Source organism: Zalophus californianus, chromosome 1 (assembly GCF_009762305.2).
Source record: "Zalophus californianus isolate mZalCal1 chromosome 1, mZalCal1.pri.v2, whole genome shotgun sequence".
Classification (NCBI taxonomy): Eukaryota; Metazoa; Chordata; class Mammalia; order Carnivora; family Otariidae; genus Zalophus; species Zalophus californianus.
This window is the reverse complement of record NC_045595.1, coordinates 8,680,747-8,698,293: the sequence shown is the minus strand read 5'-3', so window position 1 is coordinate 8,698,293 and position 17,547 is coordinate 8,680,747. Positions and strand designations below refer to the sequence as shown.

Genomic DNA, 17,547 nt, shown 5'->3' with positions numbered 1-17,547 from the left:
GCCTACTTGGTCTTGGGGAGCCTCCCTCTGCTGGAGTCCTACCTGCTCATACCCAGCATGGAAGGAGCTCTTTATGCTGAGAGAAGTTACAGAGGCCAGCAAATCTGGGGACGCACATGTGAAGGTGGGTGTGTTCAGGCGAAGGGGCAATGGCAACCTCTATGAGGCTGTAACTGTTGTTCCCTTGGGCATTTTCTAGACATAAATTGGAGTTCTCCATAATGTAGGTGCACCTCGGTGTAAACTGTTTCCATTGAGAAAGTCTGGGAAAGTCAAGTTCTGTGTTCTGGATTAGGGTCAGTGACTGGGAAGGTTATTTGGGGCAGAACCTTGAAGTGAATCCTGCTGAGAGTTTCCTCACCTGGGAGAAAGGAAGCCTGAGGAAAGGAGCGGTTCTCTTATGCCCCGGGGTGGGTGTGCAGGGCTCCCAGGGTTCATTCCCGTGGCTGTACAGTTGTCTCTACCCTCCCTCACCAGGGACTGACCCACTCCAGGGCTTCTGTCCCCACCGGGAGAGTCTAGAATGTGGAACCTTCTGAATGTGGCTTTTCTTCTGTCCTGGGGGAAGCACGCTGCTCATCTGTGCTGAGTCCACTGTTTCTTTCCTTTGGATTCCTTTATTGATTGAATAGTGAAGCCCTTTGGCTCTGGTTTCCCTCAGCACTTGGGCTGCTAAACTGTAAGATGACTGAGAGAGATGGTGTGTGGGCAAAGCTAGAAAATTGTGGAACCAAATAGAATTTATGTGAGATGTGAGATGCATTCATTTAAGTTCTCAGGTCATTTTTGTTTTTGGATCAGCTTTTGTTTGTATGTGTCCCTAAAGAACACTGACATTCAACAGGCTAAAACAATTGAATTCCTTTTTTTTAAAAGATTTTATTTATTTATTTATTTGAGAGAGAGAGAATGAGAGATAGAGAGCACGAGAGGGAAGAGAGTCAGAGGGAGAAGCAGACTCCCCGCTGAGCAGGGAGCCCGATGCGGGACTCGATCTCGGGACTCCAGGATCATGACCTGAGCTGAAGGCAGTTGCTTAACCAACTGAGCCACCCAGGCACCCTGAATTCCTATTTTAATCGATGTGAGGAAAACTACCAAAAGCTTATGTAAATCTTTGGAAATCCAATGCTTACTTAGGAGCTAAACTCAAATCCCTAAAGGATTAGAATATGCTACTTATTCCTGAAAATAGAAAAATATCTCGAGTAGTGGTTTAGGGGAAGGACAAAATACAATGCCCTGTGTGGTGTTAGAAAGAGATTTGAGGGGGCGCCTGGGTGGCTCAGTCGTTAAGCGTCTGCCTTTGGCTCAGGTCATGGTCCCAGGGTCCTGGGATCAAGCCCCGCATTGGGCTCCCTGTTCTGCAGGAAGCCTGCTTCTCCCTCTCCCGCTCCCCCTGCTTGTGTTCCCTCTCTGTGTCTCTCTCTGTCAAATAAGTAAATAAAATCTTAAAAAAAAAGAGAGAGAGACCTGAGGACTGGGCCGGGGGGGGGGGGGGGGGGAGGGCGGGGACGGGGAAGAGACTTGAGAATTTTCCTTTTGTATGGTTGACACTTTTTTTTAAAGATATTTTTTATTTATTTATTTGACAGAGAGAGAGAGAGCACAAGTAGGCAGAGGGGTAGGCAGAGGGGTAGGCAGAGGGAAGGAGAGAAGCAGGCTCTCTGCTGAGCAGGGCAATCCCAGGACCCTGGGATCATGACCTGAGCCGAAGGCAGACACTTAACCGACTGAGCCACGCAGGCGCCCCTGGTTTACACTTTTGTATCTGTTAGTGTTATAAGGAATTAAATTTAGACTCGCTTTTTAAAAAAGATTTAATTTATTTATTGGGGGGGTGGCGCAGAGGGAGAAAGAGAATCCGGAGCCGACTCAGCACTGAGTGTGGAGCCCGTCCCTGGGGCTCGATATGATCGCAGGATCTTGACCAGAGCTGAAATCAAGAGTTGGAAACTTAACTGACTGAGCCACTCAGGTGCCCCTTAGAATGGCTTCTTATGTATAAAAGTTAAAGAATATAAATATGCCTTTATTTTAAATAAATCTGTAAGATAAGAAGTCTAACTTAAGACTTAGTGCTCATAAATCCTGGACCCCTCCAGCACTGTTAGCCATCCCAAATAATAGTTTTGATCATTTTTTGAGCCTCCTGTTAGGGTTCCTTTTTTTTTTTTTTTAATTTAAACTCAATGAATTAATATATAGTGTATTATTAGTTTCAGAGGTAGAGTTCAGTGATTCATCAGTTGTATATAACACCCAGTGCTCATTACATCCTGTGCCCTCCTTAATGCCCATCACCCAGTTACCCCATCCCCCCACTCCCTCCCCTCCAGCAGCCCTCAGTTTGTTTCGTATGATTCAGAGTCTCCTTTGGAAAAAAGAAAAAAAAAGTCTCTTATGGTTTGTCTCCCTTTCTGATTTCATCTTGTTTTATTTTTCCCTCCCTTCTCCTATGCTCTTCTGTTTTATTTCTTAAATTCCACATGCATGAAATCATATGATTATTGTCTTTCTCTAACTGATTTATTTTGCTTAGCATAATACCCTCTAGTTCCATCCACGTCATGCAAATGGCAAGATTTCATATTTTTTGATGGCTCCATTGCATATCTATACCACAACTTTTTTTTTAGATTTTATTATTCTATTTATTTGAGAGAGAGAGAGAGAGAGCACAAGAGGGGGTATGGTCAGAAGGAGAAGGCGACTCCCTGCCGAGCAGGGAGCCCTATGCGGGACTCCATCCTGGGACTCCGGGATCATGACCTGAGCCGAAGGCAGTCGCTTAACCAACTGAGCCACCCAGGCACCCTATACCACATCTTCTTTATCCATTCATTGTTGATGGACATCTGGGATCTTTCCATAGTTTGGCTATTGTGGACATTGCTGCTATAAACATTGGGGTGCAGGTGCCCCTTCAGATCACTACATTTGTATCTTTGGGGTAAATACCTAGTGGTGCAATTGCTGGGTCATAGGGTAGGCTCTATTTTTAATGTCTTGCGGAACCTCCATACTGTTTTCCAGAGTGTCTGCACCAGCTTACATTCCCACCAACAGTGTAGAAGGGTTCCTCTTTCTCTGCATCCTCGCCAACATTTGTTGTTTCCTGACTTGTTAATTTTAGCCATTTTGACTGGTGTGAAGTGGTTTCTTTGTGGTTTTGATTTGTATTTCCCTGATGCCGAGTGATGTTGCGCATTTTTTCATGGGGTGGGTGGGGGTTGAAATTGCATGTAAGTTGGGTGTTAAAAGTTTTAGTTTATTGACTTGGGGCCTTAACCTGTGTAACTACATCAGAGGCCTGTGGTTTCTTTTTAGCTGTGTTTGTGATAGGGCTTAAGATCAGATCGGGGAAACAAAGGCAAAAGAAAAATTACTAAATTTCCTCAGTACTTACAGCCCATTGACAAGTCCTTGAAACAGGCAGAGTGACATTCCTCTAGGAACTCAACTGCCTGGATGTTAATACTTTGCTTAGGGCAAAAGGCAATCTTAGCCCAACCCTCAGGATCCTGTAAGTCTACTTTAACACATAAAAATTCCTTTGGGGGGGGGGGGCGCCTGGGTGGCTCAGTCGTTGGGCGTCTGCCTTCAGCTTGGGTCATGATCCCGGAGTCCTGGGATCGAGTCCCGCGTCGGGCTCTCTGCTCGGCGGGAAGCCTGCTTCTCCCTCTCCCACTCCCCCTGCTTGTGTTCCTGCTCTCACTCTCTCTGTCAAATAAATAAAATCTTAAAAAAAAAAAAAATTCCTTTGGGGGGCGCCTGGGTGGCTCATTCGGTAAGCGTCTGCCTTCGGCTCAGGTCACGATCCCAGGGTCCTGGGATCCAGCCCCGCATTGGGCTCCCCTGCTCGGCGGGAAGCCTGCTTCTCCCTCTCCCACTCCCCCTGCTTGTGTTCCCTCTCTTGCTGTGTCTCTGTCAAATAAATAAATACAATTAAAAAAAAAATTTCCTTTGGAAGGTGCCTGGGTGGCCCAGTTGGATAAGTGTCTGCCTTCAGCTCAGGTCGTGATCCCAGGGTCCTGGAATCAAGTTCCACATTGGGCTCCCTGCTCAGCAGATAGTCTGCTCCTCCCTCTCCCTCTGCCCCTTTCCTGGCTTGTGCTCTCTCTCCCTCATTCTCTCTCTCAAATAAATAAATAAAATCTTAAAAAAGAAATTCCTTTGGAAACTTCATCTCTACCCCCCAAGATACGTGTTGGCACTCAACCCCCAAGCATATGACCCATAATATATTATATCTGAAGGGTCTCGTGACTAAGGGTTTATTAGACAGTAATAAGTGACCTTTTCCTAACAATAGCTAGCCCCCTTGATGTAGTTTGGGAATGTAGGTGAGGTTTGGTGGGGTGAGGTCCTAAGGCCAAGAAAGAATTCTTGAGAAGTCTTTGGTGCAAAATGGTGGTCTTATTTAAAGCTTGGGGACAGGACCCTTGGGCAGAGCTGCTGCCCCCGGGGTTGTGAGGGGTGGCTGATTATAGACTTGGGAGTTGGGGGTAGGGGAAAGGGGAAGTTTTCCAAAGAACTTTCACATGCTAAAGAGGACCTACAAGACACTGGAGGCCTTGCCATTGTCAGGTGAAGGTTGTTTTTCCCTCTAGTAAGGCATTAACATTAAGACAGTTGGGAGTTTCCTGGAGGAATGTCACACATACCCGAGCCAGGAGGTGGGGGGAGGAGGAGGGTGGAGCAGGGGCGGGGTGTCAGCCTGTGCTTTGTGTTCGGCTAGCCTTCTGCTCCTTCATCACCTTCAACTCAGGGTCCTGGAAACCTTGCTTCCAAAATTCCTTGGAGGCTTACACTATCCCTAACCCCCTCCCAACTTGAAAGTCCGTAATGTGCGACTCCTCAACACCCCAGTGCGGCTCTTTCTGTCCACCGGTCCTGTTCCCTTTTTTTGCACCAAAGACGTCTCAGGAATTCTTTCTTGGCTGTGGGCTCTGGACCCTAACATCTTTCCTACATCAAGATCCACTCTCAGAGTATCTCAAATCATGATGTTGTGGTCTTTAAATATAGACAATCTTATTAGTCACTTAAATCTCAATTAAGGGGGGGGAATTTCCAGGTGCTTCCCACATATACATGAGGATCTATTATTTTTCTTGTATCAGTGAAAATGGGAATATCCCTAAGGAATTCAATTGCTTTAGGGATATTACAGTCGTTTACATTTCAAAATTCTCTAGGGACAGGTAAAAGCTGATCTAAAGTAAATTTCCTCCCACTGCAAAATGTGCATTTAATGAAACCTGCTCATTGAGGCATCAAGCTGGCTCAGTGGGTAGAGCGTGCGACTCACGCAGTTGTGAGTTTAAGCCCCACGTTGGGCCCACGTGGAGCCTCCTTAAATAAAGTAAACCTGATCATTTAGTGAACACACCCCACGATTGTGGTTAGACTTACAGTACTGGAATGTGGTGTTGTTGGAATTACTGCCAATTCAGAAAAAGTTCTGTTTAAATGCAAACGTGCCAGGTGGCCACAGCCTCCCCCCACCCAAGCTGATTGGAAGGAACCCCGCAGTTTTCTTGCCCTGCTGTCACTCAGATGTGAGGAGGTGTGGCCTCGTGAACTGTCCAATCAGGATGCAGGAGAACTGCATCAGCGGGGTGGGACCACGCGGTGCAACTCTTGAAGTGGTTGCTACTAGCTTAGGGCGGGCGTGTGGGGTCACTTCTTGTCCCCAGCCCCTTAACGCTCCTTGGTGTCTCTGCTAGCAGCTTCCTCTGTCGCTCTGGGCTCTGCACTGGTCGTGGGAGTCCTGGGAAGGACGTGGGGCACACAGAAAATGGAGAAATGGTGAGTGTGCTTCCTCAGGATACAGAGACAGGGCGGAGGGGTAGGTTGGAACCCACCGTCCCGGCTGTGGCGGGACCCCCGCGGTCATTTCCGGAGACTACGGACCCCAGTTCTACCCCCTCCCCACCCCCCCGGTGCGCAGCCTGGGGACTGGGGTTGCGAGCCAGGACCCTGGCGCCCTGTCTGCCACTGCGTGCGGCGTGACCACGGGGAGGGTCGTCGGGACAATCCTGACTTGGTCTCCGGGGTTCATGACTGGGAGGTTCTGTGGTCTGTGGGGTTCCCTCCTTTCTCCTCAGGGGGATCCGTCTTCTGCGTTTTCCACATGTTTGGTGAGCAGGGTCTGAAACCACGATCCTGTCTCCCAGTCTGGTTCTTCCCAGGGCTGGCAGTAAATCCCCAAATTCCCAGATGTCGCCCCAGTTTCTCAGACTCCAATTTCCCCTTCTCAGATTCACAGCATCGTCAGCTATTTGTCCTACAAGTGGGGCTGTTATGGAAACCCCACGTTCTGCTGCCAGTACCCAAGAGAGGAGATTGGAAAGGAATTTGAGCTTTATTCAGGAGGCTTGGAGGTTTCTGTCTGGCCCAGGGATTTTTAAAGGCGTTTAGGGCAGTTAAGCAGTAAAGGGAATGCAGTAGTCCTTAATATTTCTTAATTAGGTGCAGAAGCGTTAGTGCCATCTACAGATGTTGTCTCAGTGGTTGGAGGGGGTCTGGTTCCTTAGCGCGGGGGAGGGAGGGGTTGTGCAAGGGGGTCTGGTTTCTCTTTCCTACCCTGCTGGAGTGCTCTGTTCCTTCTAGGAACTAACGCAGGATCTATGGATATACAAAGAAAGATTAATCATGCTGGCCAAATCAATCACCCAGGGAAGGGCATTTGCTAAAGATTAAAGACTATTAGGTTGCCAGAGGTGCTGCGGCAGCCTCAGGGCATTTCAAACAGTCCCAATTCTTCCTTCCTCCCCTCCATTTGAGAGAGAGAGAGAGAGAGAGCATGAGGGGGAGGGTGGTGCTGGAGAGGGAGAGGGAGATGGAGAAGCTCACTCCCTGCTGAGCAGGGAGCTGGGATGTGGGGGATGCGGGGCTCCATCCCAGAATCCTGGGATCATGACCTGAGCTGAAGGCAGACGCTTAACCGACTGAGTTACTCAGGTGTCCTGGAATCTACCTGTATTTAGAGTGAAGTTGTGAATGAGGCTGGGGTTGCCCCAGCATTAGGTGGGGTATTGGGGTGCACAAGGATGATTATACTTTGTGAATGAGGTGAATCCATTGCATGGTCACTTCTAAAGAGCAGGGTTTGGGTTTTTTTTTTTTTTTAGGATTTATTTATTTATTTGAGAGAGAGAGTGCATGAGAGCATAGCTGGAGGGAGAGAGAATCTCAAGCCAACTCCACGCTGAGCACAGAACCTGACGCAGGGCTCGATCCCAGGACCCCGAGATCATGAACTGAGCCAAAACCAAGAACTGGATGCTTAACCCACTGAACCACCTAGGTGCCCCTAAAGAGCAGGTATTTCAAAGAAAGAGAGAGCAGAGATAGGGAAAGGCAGTCAGTAGCTCGTAGGCTGAGTCCATGGTCTTTTTTTTTTTTTAAAGATTTTATTCATTTATTTGACAGAGACACATTGAGAGAGGGAACACAAGCAGGGGGAGTGGGAGAGGGAGCAGCAGGCTTCCCACCAAGCAGGTAGCCCGATGCGGGGCTCCATCCCAGAACCCCGGGATCATGACCTGAGCCGAAGGCAGACGCTTAATGACTGAGCCACCCAGGAGCCCCTGAGTTCCACAGTCTTAATACCAGAGGGCTCACTGGGATTATAGTCCCTCTGGTACTGCCTATCACCCTTGCCTCTACTGTAACACAGATCCTGAGTCTCCGGGTTACTGGGGGACAGTATCCACCAATGGGAGTAGTTGAAACTGATTTAAGCCCACGGTACTTAAATTCTATAAAGCAACCACTTGTCATGGGGGAGTGGGGGAGGCCACTAATCCTAATGGCACTGATTTGAGGCTCTCAGGAAGAAAGAATTTATGAATACCAGAGTAGAGGGGATAGCCTCCCACCCCCAAAAGTATATCCAGTGACTTAAAAGACAGGGGAAGGACAGTAGGGAGGGAACATGAGAAAAGTGGTACTGAAACAAAGGTCCACAATTTGACCCAATTGGAAACTCAAAGAGACTAAAAGAATTTACATAACAAAAGAAATCTGCTGGGCTTTCATCTTCAACATGGGTTGTGAATTAGTATTAACATCTGTAACGCACTAATGCTCCAGTCTTTATAGACTAGGCTTCAAATGACAAGGCAGCCTGGGAATCCCACTAAATTTAAGCAATTTAACTCATGATGGAAGAGGAATTGTTGAGTAAAATATAGGGGAGAAATAAGTGTTACTTAAGTGTTGCTCGTTTGAATCATCGGTTGCCTACATTTCTCATATCATATCACACATTGTCCTAAAATAACCCATAATGAGTAGAGACGTTCTGAATCCATGATTCCTAAATTACAAGTAAAATGTCTTCACTACTTTCACATTGGCTTGACAAAATGGTATCCCACTGAAATTACCCCCTTCCCCCAATTAAATTAGTTATTAATGGCCCACTGTAAAGTCGTCAAGGCATTGAAGTATTGGAAACCATTGTGAGAAATCTATTTAGGGAGTGATTAGCCCCAGCCTTCTCCTTTAAATGGCTTTATTTTGCTCTGTTCTTAAACCTAGGAAGAAGGAATGATGCCTCACTATGGAAAGTCCGAGGTCTGTCCTCGCAAAACAAAACCACAAGAAACCGGATCAAAGAAGACAGGCCCAAGATGGCTGACAGGCTAGGCCAGAGTTCACCACGTTATTCCTTCATTGTACTCCATGACCATGCTAAACGCTTTTCCCTAAGGGTGCCATGACAGAAAACCTCGGACCATAAGGAAGAAAATGTGTAACCCACATTCCTGGAAGACACCACCCAGCTTTCAAGGAAATGCCCGCCAGAGTAATGAATGTTCCACCACCTTGTTAACAAGTGTCAATAAAAGATAGAAACCGAAACCCCAGTGGACACAGCTCTCCTTGAGCTCACCTGCTAAGTATACTTTTATTTTAAATAATTTTCCTGCTTGTAGTGCTCTTAGCTCTGTTGGATCTGTGCTTAAATTCTTATGACGAGACTAAGAGCCTCTGGCAACATTTTTTGGATGGGCTGGGTCTAGGCCTCAGGTCCTAAGGTCTCCCCAGTCTACCTGGCAACCTTCCCAGCCCCTGGTATGATGTCAGTTACTCCATCCAATCAGCAACTGGTACACATCAACAGATTTGGCCAAGTCTGTTCTGTTTAGTGTCGGGAGCCATGAGCAACAAAGGGGTTAATCGGGTAGAGCAAAGGCTCCCTGATCCCTTTGAACCATGGCCACCTGGCTGCCCCCATACAAGAACATGTGGTACTGGCTAGCCCGAGTTGTATTTAGGCTTAGAAACCACAGTGTTATTGATAAGCCCTGAAAAATAGCGCACCAGGCCCTTTGAAGGCATGGGAAGAAACTATGTCCTTGAGGAACCTGGCCTTGGACCAAAAACTTGGGACGGAGCCAGGAGAGGGCAGGGAGAAAACTGTGGAACTTGTTTATGTCCTACTGTTATGTAACCTGAACCTATATAAAGTGTGTAAGTAAGAATAAAGTTGTTGCTCGCGGCATCCCCGTGGGCAACCCTCCTGTTCCCATACTTTTATGTTTCATTCTCTTACCCTCACCCCTGTTTGACCTTGCACGCGGGCCGTGGCAAGTGGCGCCCGAACAGGGACCTGAGCACATGAAAGAGGATCCTGGACACTGACGTCGCAAGCATTCAGGTAAGAGAACCGGTCGTTTAACCGGCACGACAGGAGTAAGAAATTATGGGACAAAGTCAGTCCGCTAGTCATGCATATTTTCTGCGGACCCTGCAGATTTTATTGGCAGAGAGAGGGCATAAGGTGTCTTCCTCCACACTGCAGGAATTTTTCAGGAACATAAAAGATTTGTGCCCTTGGTTCCCACTAGAAGGAACAGCAAACCCAGAGGATTGGAGACGGGTGGGCCAAGAGATGAAAAATCAAATAAAGTTGCGGGGCTCCGGTGCCTTGCCGCCCAATACAATGGGCCTTTGGTCTCATATTTGTGAAATCCTGGAGCCACAACAAAAAATTGAGCTGATATCTTTAAAATCATGGGTTGAAGATGAGGAAAAAGATCCTATTAAAGTACCCCTGACTCCCACTGGGGTGTCCTCTTTTGAGATCCTGGGCGATGATGTCAACTTACCCGCCCAGGACCCTTTCCCTCCTCCACCACCGCCTATGCCCTTGGCGGGGAAAGCCCCTAAGGCTCAGAGTGGTGGGGATGAATTTGGCGACGATGATGTTTATCTTGATGATGACCCCATTCTGACTATGCCCACATCGTTGAAATCGGTCCTGCCTGCAGTCACAGCCTCTGGGCAGGGGATCAATTCTGTGACTAAGTGTACTCAAACTAGCACGCTGCAGGCTTTTCCCATTATGACCAATCAGCAGAGCGCTGCCAAGTCCCCTGTGTCCGGCATTAGCCCTTTACAGAGAACTTTACTAACAGCGCAGCAGGCAGGAGAAGACGTGGGAGAGTTTAATGCCTACCCAGTAACCTTACAGGGAGGCCAACGGACATATACTGCCTTGAATTTTAAAATGTTAAAAGACTTAAAGGCTGCCTGTAGTCAGTACGGGGCCACTGCTCCCTTTACCCTATCTATGATGGAGAACCTTACCAGAGAAGCTCTTTGCCCGGGAGATTGGAAGGTTGTTGCCCGGGCTTGCCTTAATGGGGGAGATTATTGTGGAAGGCCGAATTCGAGGAAAAGTGTAACAATCTGGCTATCTATAACAAAAGGACCCAAATCCCTGTCACATATGAGATGTTGGCTGGTACTGGAGCTTATTATGAAGTGGGTAACCAAATACATTTCCCTGAGATTGCTTATGTTCAAATCAATGAGGCTGTTTTGACTGCATGGAAAAAGTTACCGACCACTGGCTCAAGGACAGAGGAATTATCTAAAATAAGACAGGGACCCGATGAACGCTATCAAGATTTTGTTTCACGGCTTTTACAAGCCGTGAGTAGGATTGTTGTGGACGGAGAGGCAGGAACTATTATAGTGAAGCAGCTAGCCTTTGAAAATGCTAATTCAGCATGCCAAGCGGCCATAAGGCCTTGGAAGTCCACGGGCACCCTTGAGGATTTTTTGCGGCTGTGTGCAGACATTGGTCCCAGTTATGTACAAGGAGTGACCTTAGCAGCAGCCCTTCGAGGAATTCCTCCGCAGCAGCTGCATACACAACTTCTTAAAAAACAAAAGGGAAAGTCCCCAATGAATTCTAAAGCTCGCATGCCCTGCTTTCTATGCGGGGAACTTGGACACTTTCGTAATGAATGCCCTAAGGGCTCAAGGCAAGCCCCATTTTTCAACTTTCCCTCGGGGAACCCCCCTAATAAGCCACAGCCACCTTCTGTATGTCCCAGGTGTATGCGGGGACGGCACTGGGCCAATGAGTGTCGATCAAAAACTGACCGCTTTGGCCGCCCCCTGCAGCAGGGAAACTCCCAACGGGGCTTCCCGCAGCCCCACCAAACAATAGCGGCAATGCTCTCCCCCCCATCTCTGAGGTCAGAGCCAACACGGCCGACCTCCCTGGGATTGAATCCCTTCACCGAGGCACCCCAGCCAGTGCAGGATTAGATCTGGCCCCAAATAGTTCTGTTTATTTAGAAGCTGGCATGCCCCCTCAACCAATAAGTACAGGAATATGGGGACCTCTCCCCCCAAACACATGGGGCTTACTATTGAGTAGGTCTAGTTGGACCCTTAAAGGCTTAATAGTATATCCAGGAGTCATTGATGAAGATTACACTGGGGAAATTAAAATAATGGTTAGCTTACAGCAAGGCACTATAACTTTGCAACCTAGTGTGCCCATTGCCCAATTGATATTACTTCCCCGTTTGGACACAGATAATCCATCATTGAAAGCTAAGCGAGGATCTAAAGGCTTTGGGTCAACTGATGCCTATTGGTTACAAAAGATTACAAAAGATAAACCCCTATTAACTCTGTCTGTCAATGGTAAAAATTTCCAGGGACTCATAGACACGGGGGCCGATGTCTCTGTATTGACTCAGAAACAATGGCCTTCCTCCTGGCCCTTGCAGGACGCCATCACCCCTATAAGGGGAGTAGGATTGGCCTCAGCACCCAAGATAAGCTCCAATCATCTTATTTGGAAATCTGATGATGGTCTGTCGGGAACTTTCCAACCTTTTGTTCTTGACATAGATCTCAATTTATGGGGGCGAGATATACTCTCAGAAATGGGGCTAACCTTGGAGACCACCAATATCCCACAGGTGTTCCAAAATCAGGTTGTGAAAAATATTATGTGTAACATGGGCTACAAACCAGGAAAAGGGCTTGGCAAGGGGCTTCAAGGTAACGTTGAGCCTCTGCTATGTCCCCAAATATGATAGAACGGGCCTGGGTTTTTCCCAGGGTCATTGATCCGACCTCATGCCCTACCGATAGAATGGACCACCACCCGGCCAGTTTGGGTAGATCAATGGCCCTTACCTGAGGAGAAACAAAAGGCCGCCCGAAAACTCATAACTGAGCAACTTTCTCTTGGTCATTTGGAACCATCTTGTAGCCCATGGAACACACCCATTTTTGTAATAAAGAAAAAATCAGGTGAATGGCGCCTGCTACAGGATCTAAGAGCTGTAAATCTTGTAATGAAACCCATGGGGGCATTACAGCCCGGTCTTCCTGCCCCTTCCGCTATCCCTTTAAATTACCATTTGTTGGTGGCGGATTTGAAAGATTGCTTCTTTACCATTCCTCTAGCTGCTGATGACTGTGAGAAGTTTGCCTTCTCGGTACCCTCCACAAATTTACAAGCCCCCTATGAAAGATATCAATGGAAAGTCCTGCCTCAAGGCATGGCGAACAGCCCAACTCTTTGCCAAGAGTATGTGAGCAGGGCTCTTGCACCCTTACGGAAAAATTTCCCTCAAGTTTACTGCATCCACTACATGGATGATATTCTTTTGGCTGCAGAAACCGAGCGTATGTTGACTGCCGCCTTCCGTCATCTCCTACAATGTTTGGAACAATATAATCTGGTCCTCTCCCCTGACAAAATACAACGTACGGCCCCTTTTGAATATCTGGGGCATATAATAGAAAAGCAAACTATTAAGCCTCAGAAGGTTCAAATACGAACCCAGTCCCTAGTGACCTTGAATGATTTTCAAAAACTGATGGGAGACATGGATTAGACCCGCTTTAAATCTAACTACAGAGCAATTGACCCCCTTGTTTGATATCTTAAAAGGTGATGCTGATCCATCTTCACCTCGTACCTTAACACCTGCAGCCCAACAAGCCTTAGAGCTAGTCAATTCTCAGATCTCCAATGCTCAGATAACTAGAGTGGACATCAATTTACCATTGTACTTAATACTTTTACTCCCCGGACAATTGCCAATGGCCGTTATTTGACAGCCTCATGGCCCTTTAGAATGGCTGCATCTTGCCCTTCATCAGCTTCATGTGATAAATTTGACATCTGACTTAATTGCCATGTTAGTATGTAAAGGCAGGACCCGAACAATCCAACTGTTCGGAAGAGAACCTAATTATATCATATTGCCAATGCTAACCAAAAACCAATATGAACATCTTCTGCAACATCATTTAGCATGGCAAACTGCCTTTGCATCCTATCCAGGCCAAATAAACTTCCATTTACCCTCAGATAAACTCCTGCAATTTCTGTCCAAAACTGCCATTTGTGCTCAAAAAATCATTGTTCCCCAGCCACTTCCTTCTGCCCTCACTGTTTTCGTAGATGCAGACAAAAGAGGAAATATTGCCATACATGCTGTCTCACCACAACATAAGAATACCCAGCACCTGCATTATGACACTTCCTCTGTGCAGAGAGCAGAACTCAAAGCGATTGCACTCGCTCTAGAGCGCTACACTCAACCCCTCAACTTATTTACTGATAGTCAATACGCTGCCAGAACAGTCCCGCAGCTACCTGAGGCCTACATACTGTCCAATGATGAAAAATTATTCCATCTATTCAAGTCAATCCAGCTCCTCTTATTACAGAGGCAGCACCCTCTGTTTATAACACACATCAGAGCTCACTCTAACCTTCCTGGCCCCCTAGCGGAGGGCAATCGCATAGCTGATGAAAATACACATATATTTTCTACAAACACCATTCAGGCAGCAAAAAGCAGCCATGCAAAATTCGATCAGAATGCACAGGCCTTACGGCGTCAATAAGGCATCTCCCGGGAGGAATCCCGACAAATTGTACGAGAATGCCAGTCCTGTCCCCAATTTTTTAACCCCCTCTCATATGCCATTAACCCCAGAGGGCTCCTTCCTAACCACCTTTGGCAGATGGATGTAACCACTTACTTACCGTTTGGCCGCCTTAAATACATCCATGTCTCCATCGACACCTTCTCTAACTATATTTTTGCTACTGCACACTCCGGTGAAGCTTTTGTAGATGTCCAAAATCATCTTTTTGCAGCATTCGCAGTTCTGGGCATGCCGAAGGCTCTTAAGACCGACAATGGTTCAGCCTATACCTCTTCAGCATTCCAGACCTTTTGTGCAAATTTTCACATCACTCATACAACAGGTATTCCTTATAATTCTCAAGGTCAAGCCATTGTCAAAAGAGCCCATTCCACCCTCAAAATGTACCTCAAAAAATTAAAGGAGGGGGAAATACTACAGGGGAAAATAAAATATTCACCTCATTTACACCTTTCATTAGTACTCTTTGTTTTAAATTTTTTGAATGTTGACTCGGTTGGCCGCACTGCCGCCGAACGTTTTTGGCAGCCTGAGCAGGCTCCCCTCCTCTATGCAAAGTGGCGTGACCCCACCACCGCGGAGTGGAGGGGACCCGACCCGGTCCTACGCCAGGGCCGAGGATGCGCTTGTATCTTTCCCCAGGATGAGGAGACGCCACGCTGGCTCCCGCTTCGATGCGTCCGCATTGTCCGTGATGGTTTGCAGAATGAGGTGGCTCCAGATCCGCTCCGGGAGGACGAGGAGACGCCCCGCCTCGGATCAGAGGAAAATAACATGCGGAGACATCAAAGCCCTGACCGCTCGAGCTGAGGCCACCGTGCGTGAGTCGGGCCAGCCAGTCACGGCTGTTGCCCTTTTCCTTGCCATGCTATCACTTTTAACCCTTGACTCTGCCCAGGCCTCTCCTTACTGGGCTTTTGTCCCGGACCCTCCTACCGCGAGGGCAGTCACCTGGAAGGATCCCTCACCCAAGGTGTTTACTAACTTCACAGACATTTTTGATGGGCCTGAGATTTCCGGCCTCACTCATGCTGTGGCGCCTTTTAACTGGACCAGCCTGGCTTCTGCCCCCCCCATTTGTTTCCAGGCCATCGATGGCCCTGAGGCGCCCCATTATGGATGCGTGGTCACTTCATCAGTCTCCCGAAGAATCCGCTCTTGGTATAGAACTGAGCCACCTAGAAGAGACACTTTGACACCTCATGTAATGGTGGAGAATTGGGACATCAACGAGGTTGTCCTTCAACATCGGAGGCCCCTGCCTGTTGGCCGTTTCGGACCCGCTTCCAGATCCCTTGAGACCCCATACCTTGACTATCCCCTCTGTAAATCTGACCTAACGTGGAAAACCTACGGACCCTCTTGGAAAACCTGCGTTCATCACAACCCAGAGATTGTGACTCCCCATGGCATACCTGACACTTATATAATTGACTGGTCAAAAGATGGGGATCTCCCTTTGCGCCGCTCCCCCCCGCCTTCAGGATATGGGCCATACGACCACAATAATTCTGCTCCCGGGGGACTGCTATCACTGGGGAGGATGAGCCACCCGGACTTATGGAAAATTGTTGCGGCCATGAGAGATGTTAAAACTAATTCACCCCTTTTCCCTGGCTTCCCCACGGGCCCATTGACATTTCAAATTCAGGCATGTCTTTCCCTACCGTTCCTGTTTGTAGTGGGGGACGGATCTGTAGTACCCGAGGCTAAGGCCAATAGAACCCTTTACAAAATAACTTGTGAGGAGTGTTATCTCACCAACTGTTTGCCTTTACCCAGCGCCCCAAATCCAACAAAGAAGGTTTTCCTAGCCATGCAGCCCCCTTATCTAATGATGCCTGTAGAGGTGGGGGGGCCCTGGTATAGAGATTATGGCTACCAATTTGCACAAGAATTGGAGGGCCTACTTAGCCGGGGGCGACGTTTCCTAGGCCTCCTAATAGCTGGCATCACTGCCTTGGTGTCTTTGATAGCATCAGCTACTGTCTCCACGGTGGCACTGTCCCAGGGCATACATACTGCCGCTCATGTAAATAGCTTGGCTCATAATGTCTCCCAGACCCTCACTACACAAGAAAGTATAGATAGAAAAATTTTGGCTCGCCTAGATAGTCTAAAACAGGCCGTCGAGTACCTGGGCACCCAATATTCATTGTTACATACTCGTTTGTCCTTTGTGTGCCACGGAGGGTATGGTTCCATTTGTGTGACCCCCCTGAAAGCTGACAACGTCTCCTGGGAAACGGTGCAGAGGCACTTGCAAGGTATCTGACATGAGACAAATGTAAGCCTAGATCTGTTTCAATTGCAAAAACAAATAAACAATATAGCCTCCTCCCATCTGCATGTAGTCACCCCCAGAGACATGGCACAATCCTTTCTACAAAAGCTACAGGGGTTTAACCCCTTTAATATCCTCCAACATTCCTTCTGGATTATGTGTGCTCTGGTTGTAGGGGTAACCTTATTACTCTGCTTATGGTGTGCTTGGAGTCGCTGTCTGTTTGCTTTCATGGCCAGTACCCAAGCAAATGTACACATGTTGCGTTTAAAGATAAAAGGGGGAAATGTCGGGAGCCATGAGCAACAAAGGGGTTAATCGGGTAGAGCAAAGGCTCCCTGATCCCTTTGAACCATGGCCACCTGGCTGCCCCCATACAAGAACATGTGGTACTGGCTAGCCCGAGTTGTATTTAGGCTTAGAAACCACAGTGTTATTGATAAGCCCTGAAAAATAGCGCACCAGGCCCTTTGAAGGCATGGGAAGAAACTATGTCCTTGAGGAACCTGGCCTTGGACCAAAAACTTGGGACGGAGCCAGGAGAGGGCAGGGAGAAAACTGTGGAACTTGTTTATGTCCTACTGTTATGTAACCTGAACCTATATAAAGTGTGTAAGTAAGAATAAAGTTGTTGCTCGCGGCATCCCCGTGGGCAACCCTCCTGTTCCCATACTTTTATGTTTCATTCTCTTACCCTCACCCCTGTTCGACCTTGCACGCGGGCCGTGGCAGTTTAGTGCCTATTTTCCCATATTCTTGAATGTATCAGGCCTTCCTCTCTGAAGTGACGCGAGACACCTTTACCTGGTTGCCCTCGGGGAGCCTCAGCAGCCTTGCCATCCACAGTCTCTGTGGGCAAGATCTGAACTGCATCCACCTTGCTCCAAGGAGCACAGATGGGGCCTTACTAATGGCATCGTTCTCTGAGGACATTTGCTTCATATCAGTGAAAAAGGAGCTCTCATAAAGTGGATGGGCCATTGACCCACATAGGCTGTGAGGCCCTAATCCCTTGGTTAAATTTC

The 17,547-nt window shown here is 47.8% G+C and overlaps 1 protein-coding gene across 4 annotated transcripts; it reads left to right on the top strand.

Moving 5' to 3' along the window:
- The first annotated feature begins 9,171 nt into the window (after positions 1–9,171).
- On the top strand, positions 9,172–17,220 carry LOC118357181 (endogenous retrovirus group K member 13-1 Env polyprotein-like). Of its 4 annotated transcripts, none has more exons than XM_035728480.1 (3): positions 9,172–9,676; positions 14,881–15,055; positions 15,326–17,220. In XM_035728480.1, the coding sequence occupies exons 2-3, from the start codon at positions 14,882–14,884 to the stop codon at positions 16,511–16,513; spliced, it is 1,362 nt and encodes a 453-aa protein (XP_035584373.1). In that variant the 5' UTR covers positions 9,172–9,676; position 14,881; the 3' UTR covers positions 16,514–17,220. The 4 variants fall into 4 exon arrangements, with proteins under 4 accessions (XP_035584373.1, XP_035584374.1, XP_035584365.1 ...); XM_035728481.1 differs by having other exon boundaries at positions 14,944–15,055; positions 15,326–17,219; XM_035728472.1 differs by having other exon boundaries at positions 14,881–17,218.
- The last annotated feature ends 327 nt before the right edge of the window (positions 17,221–17,547 follow it).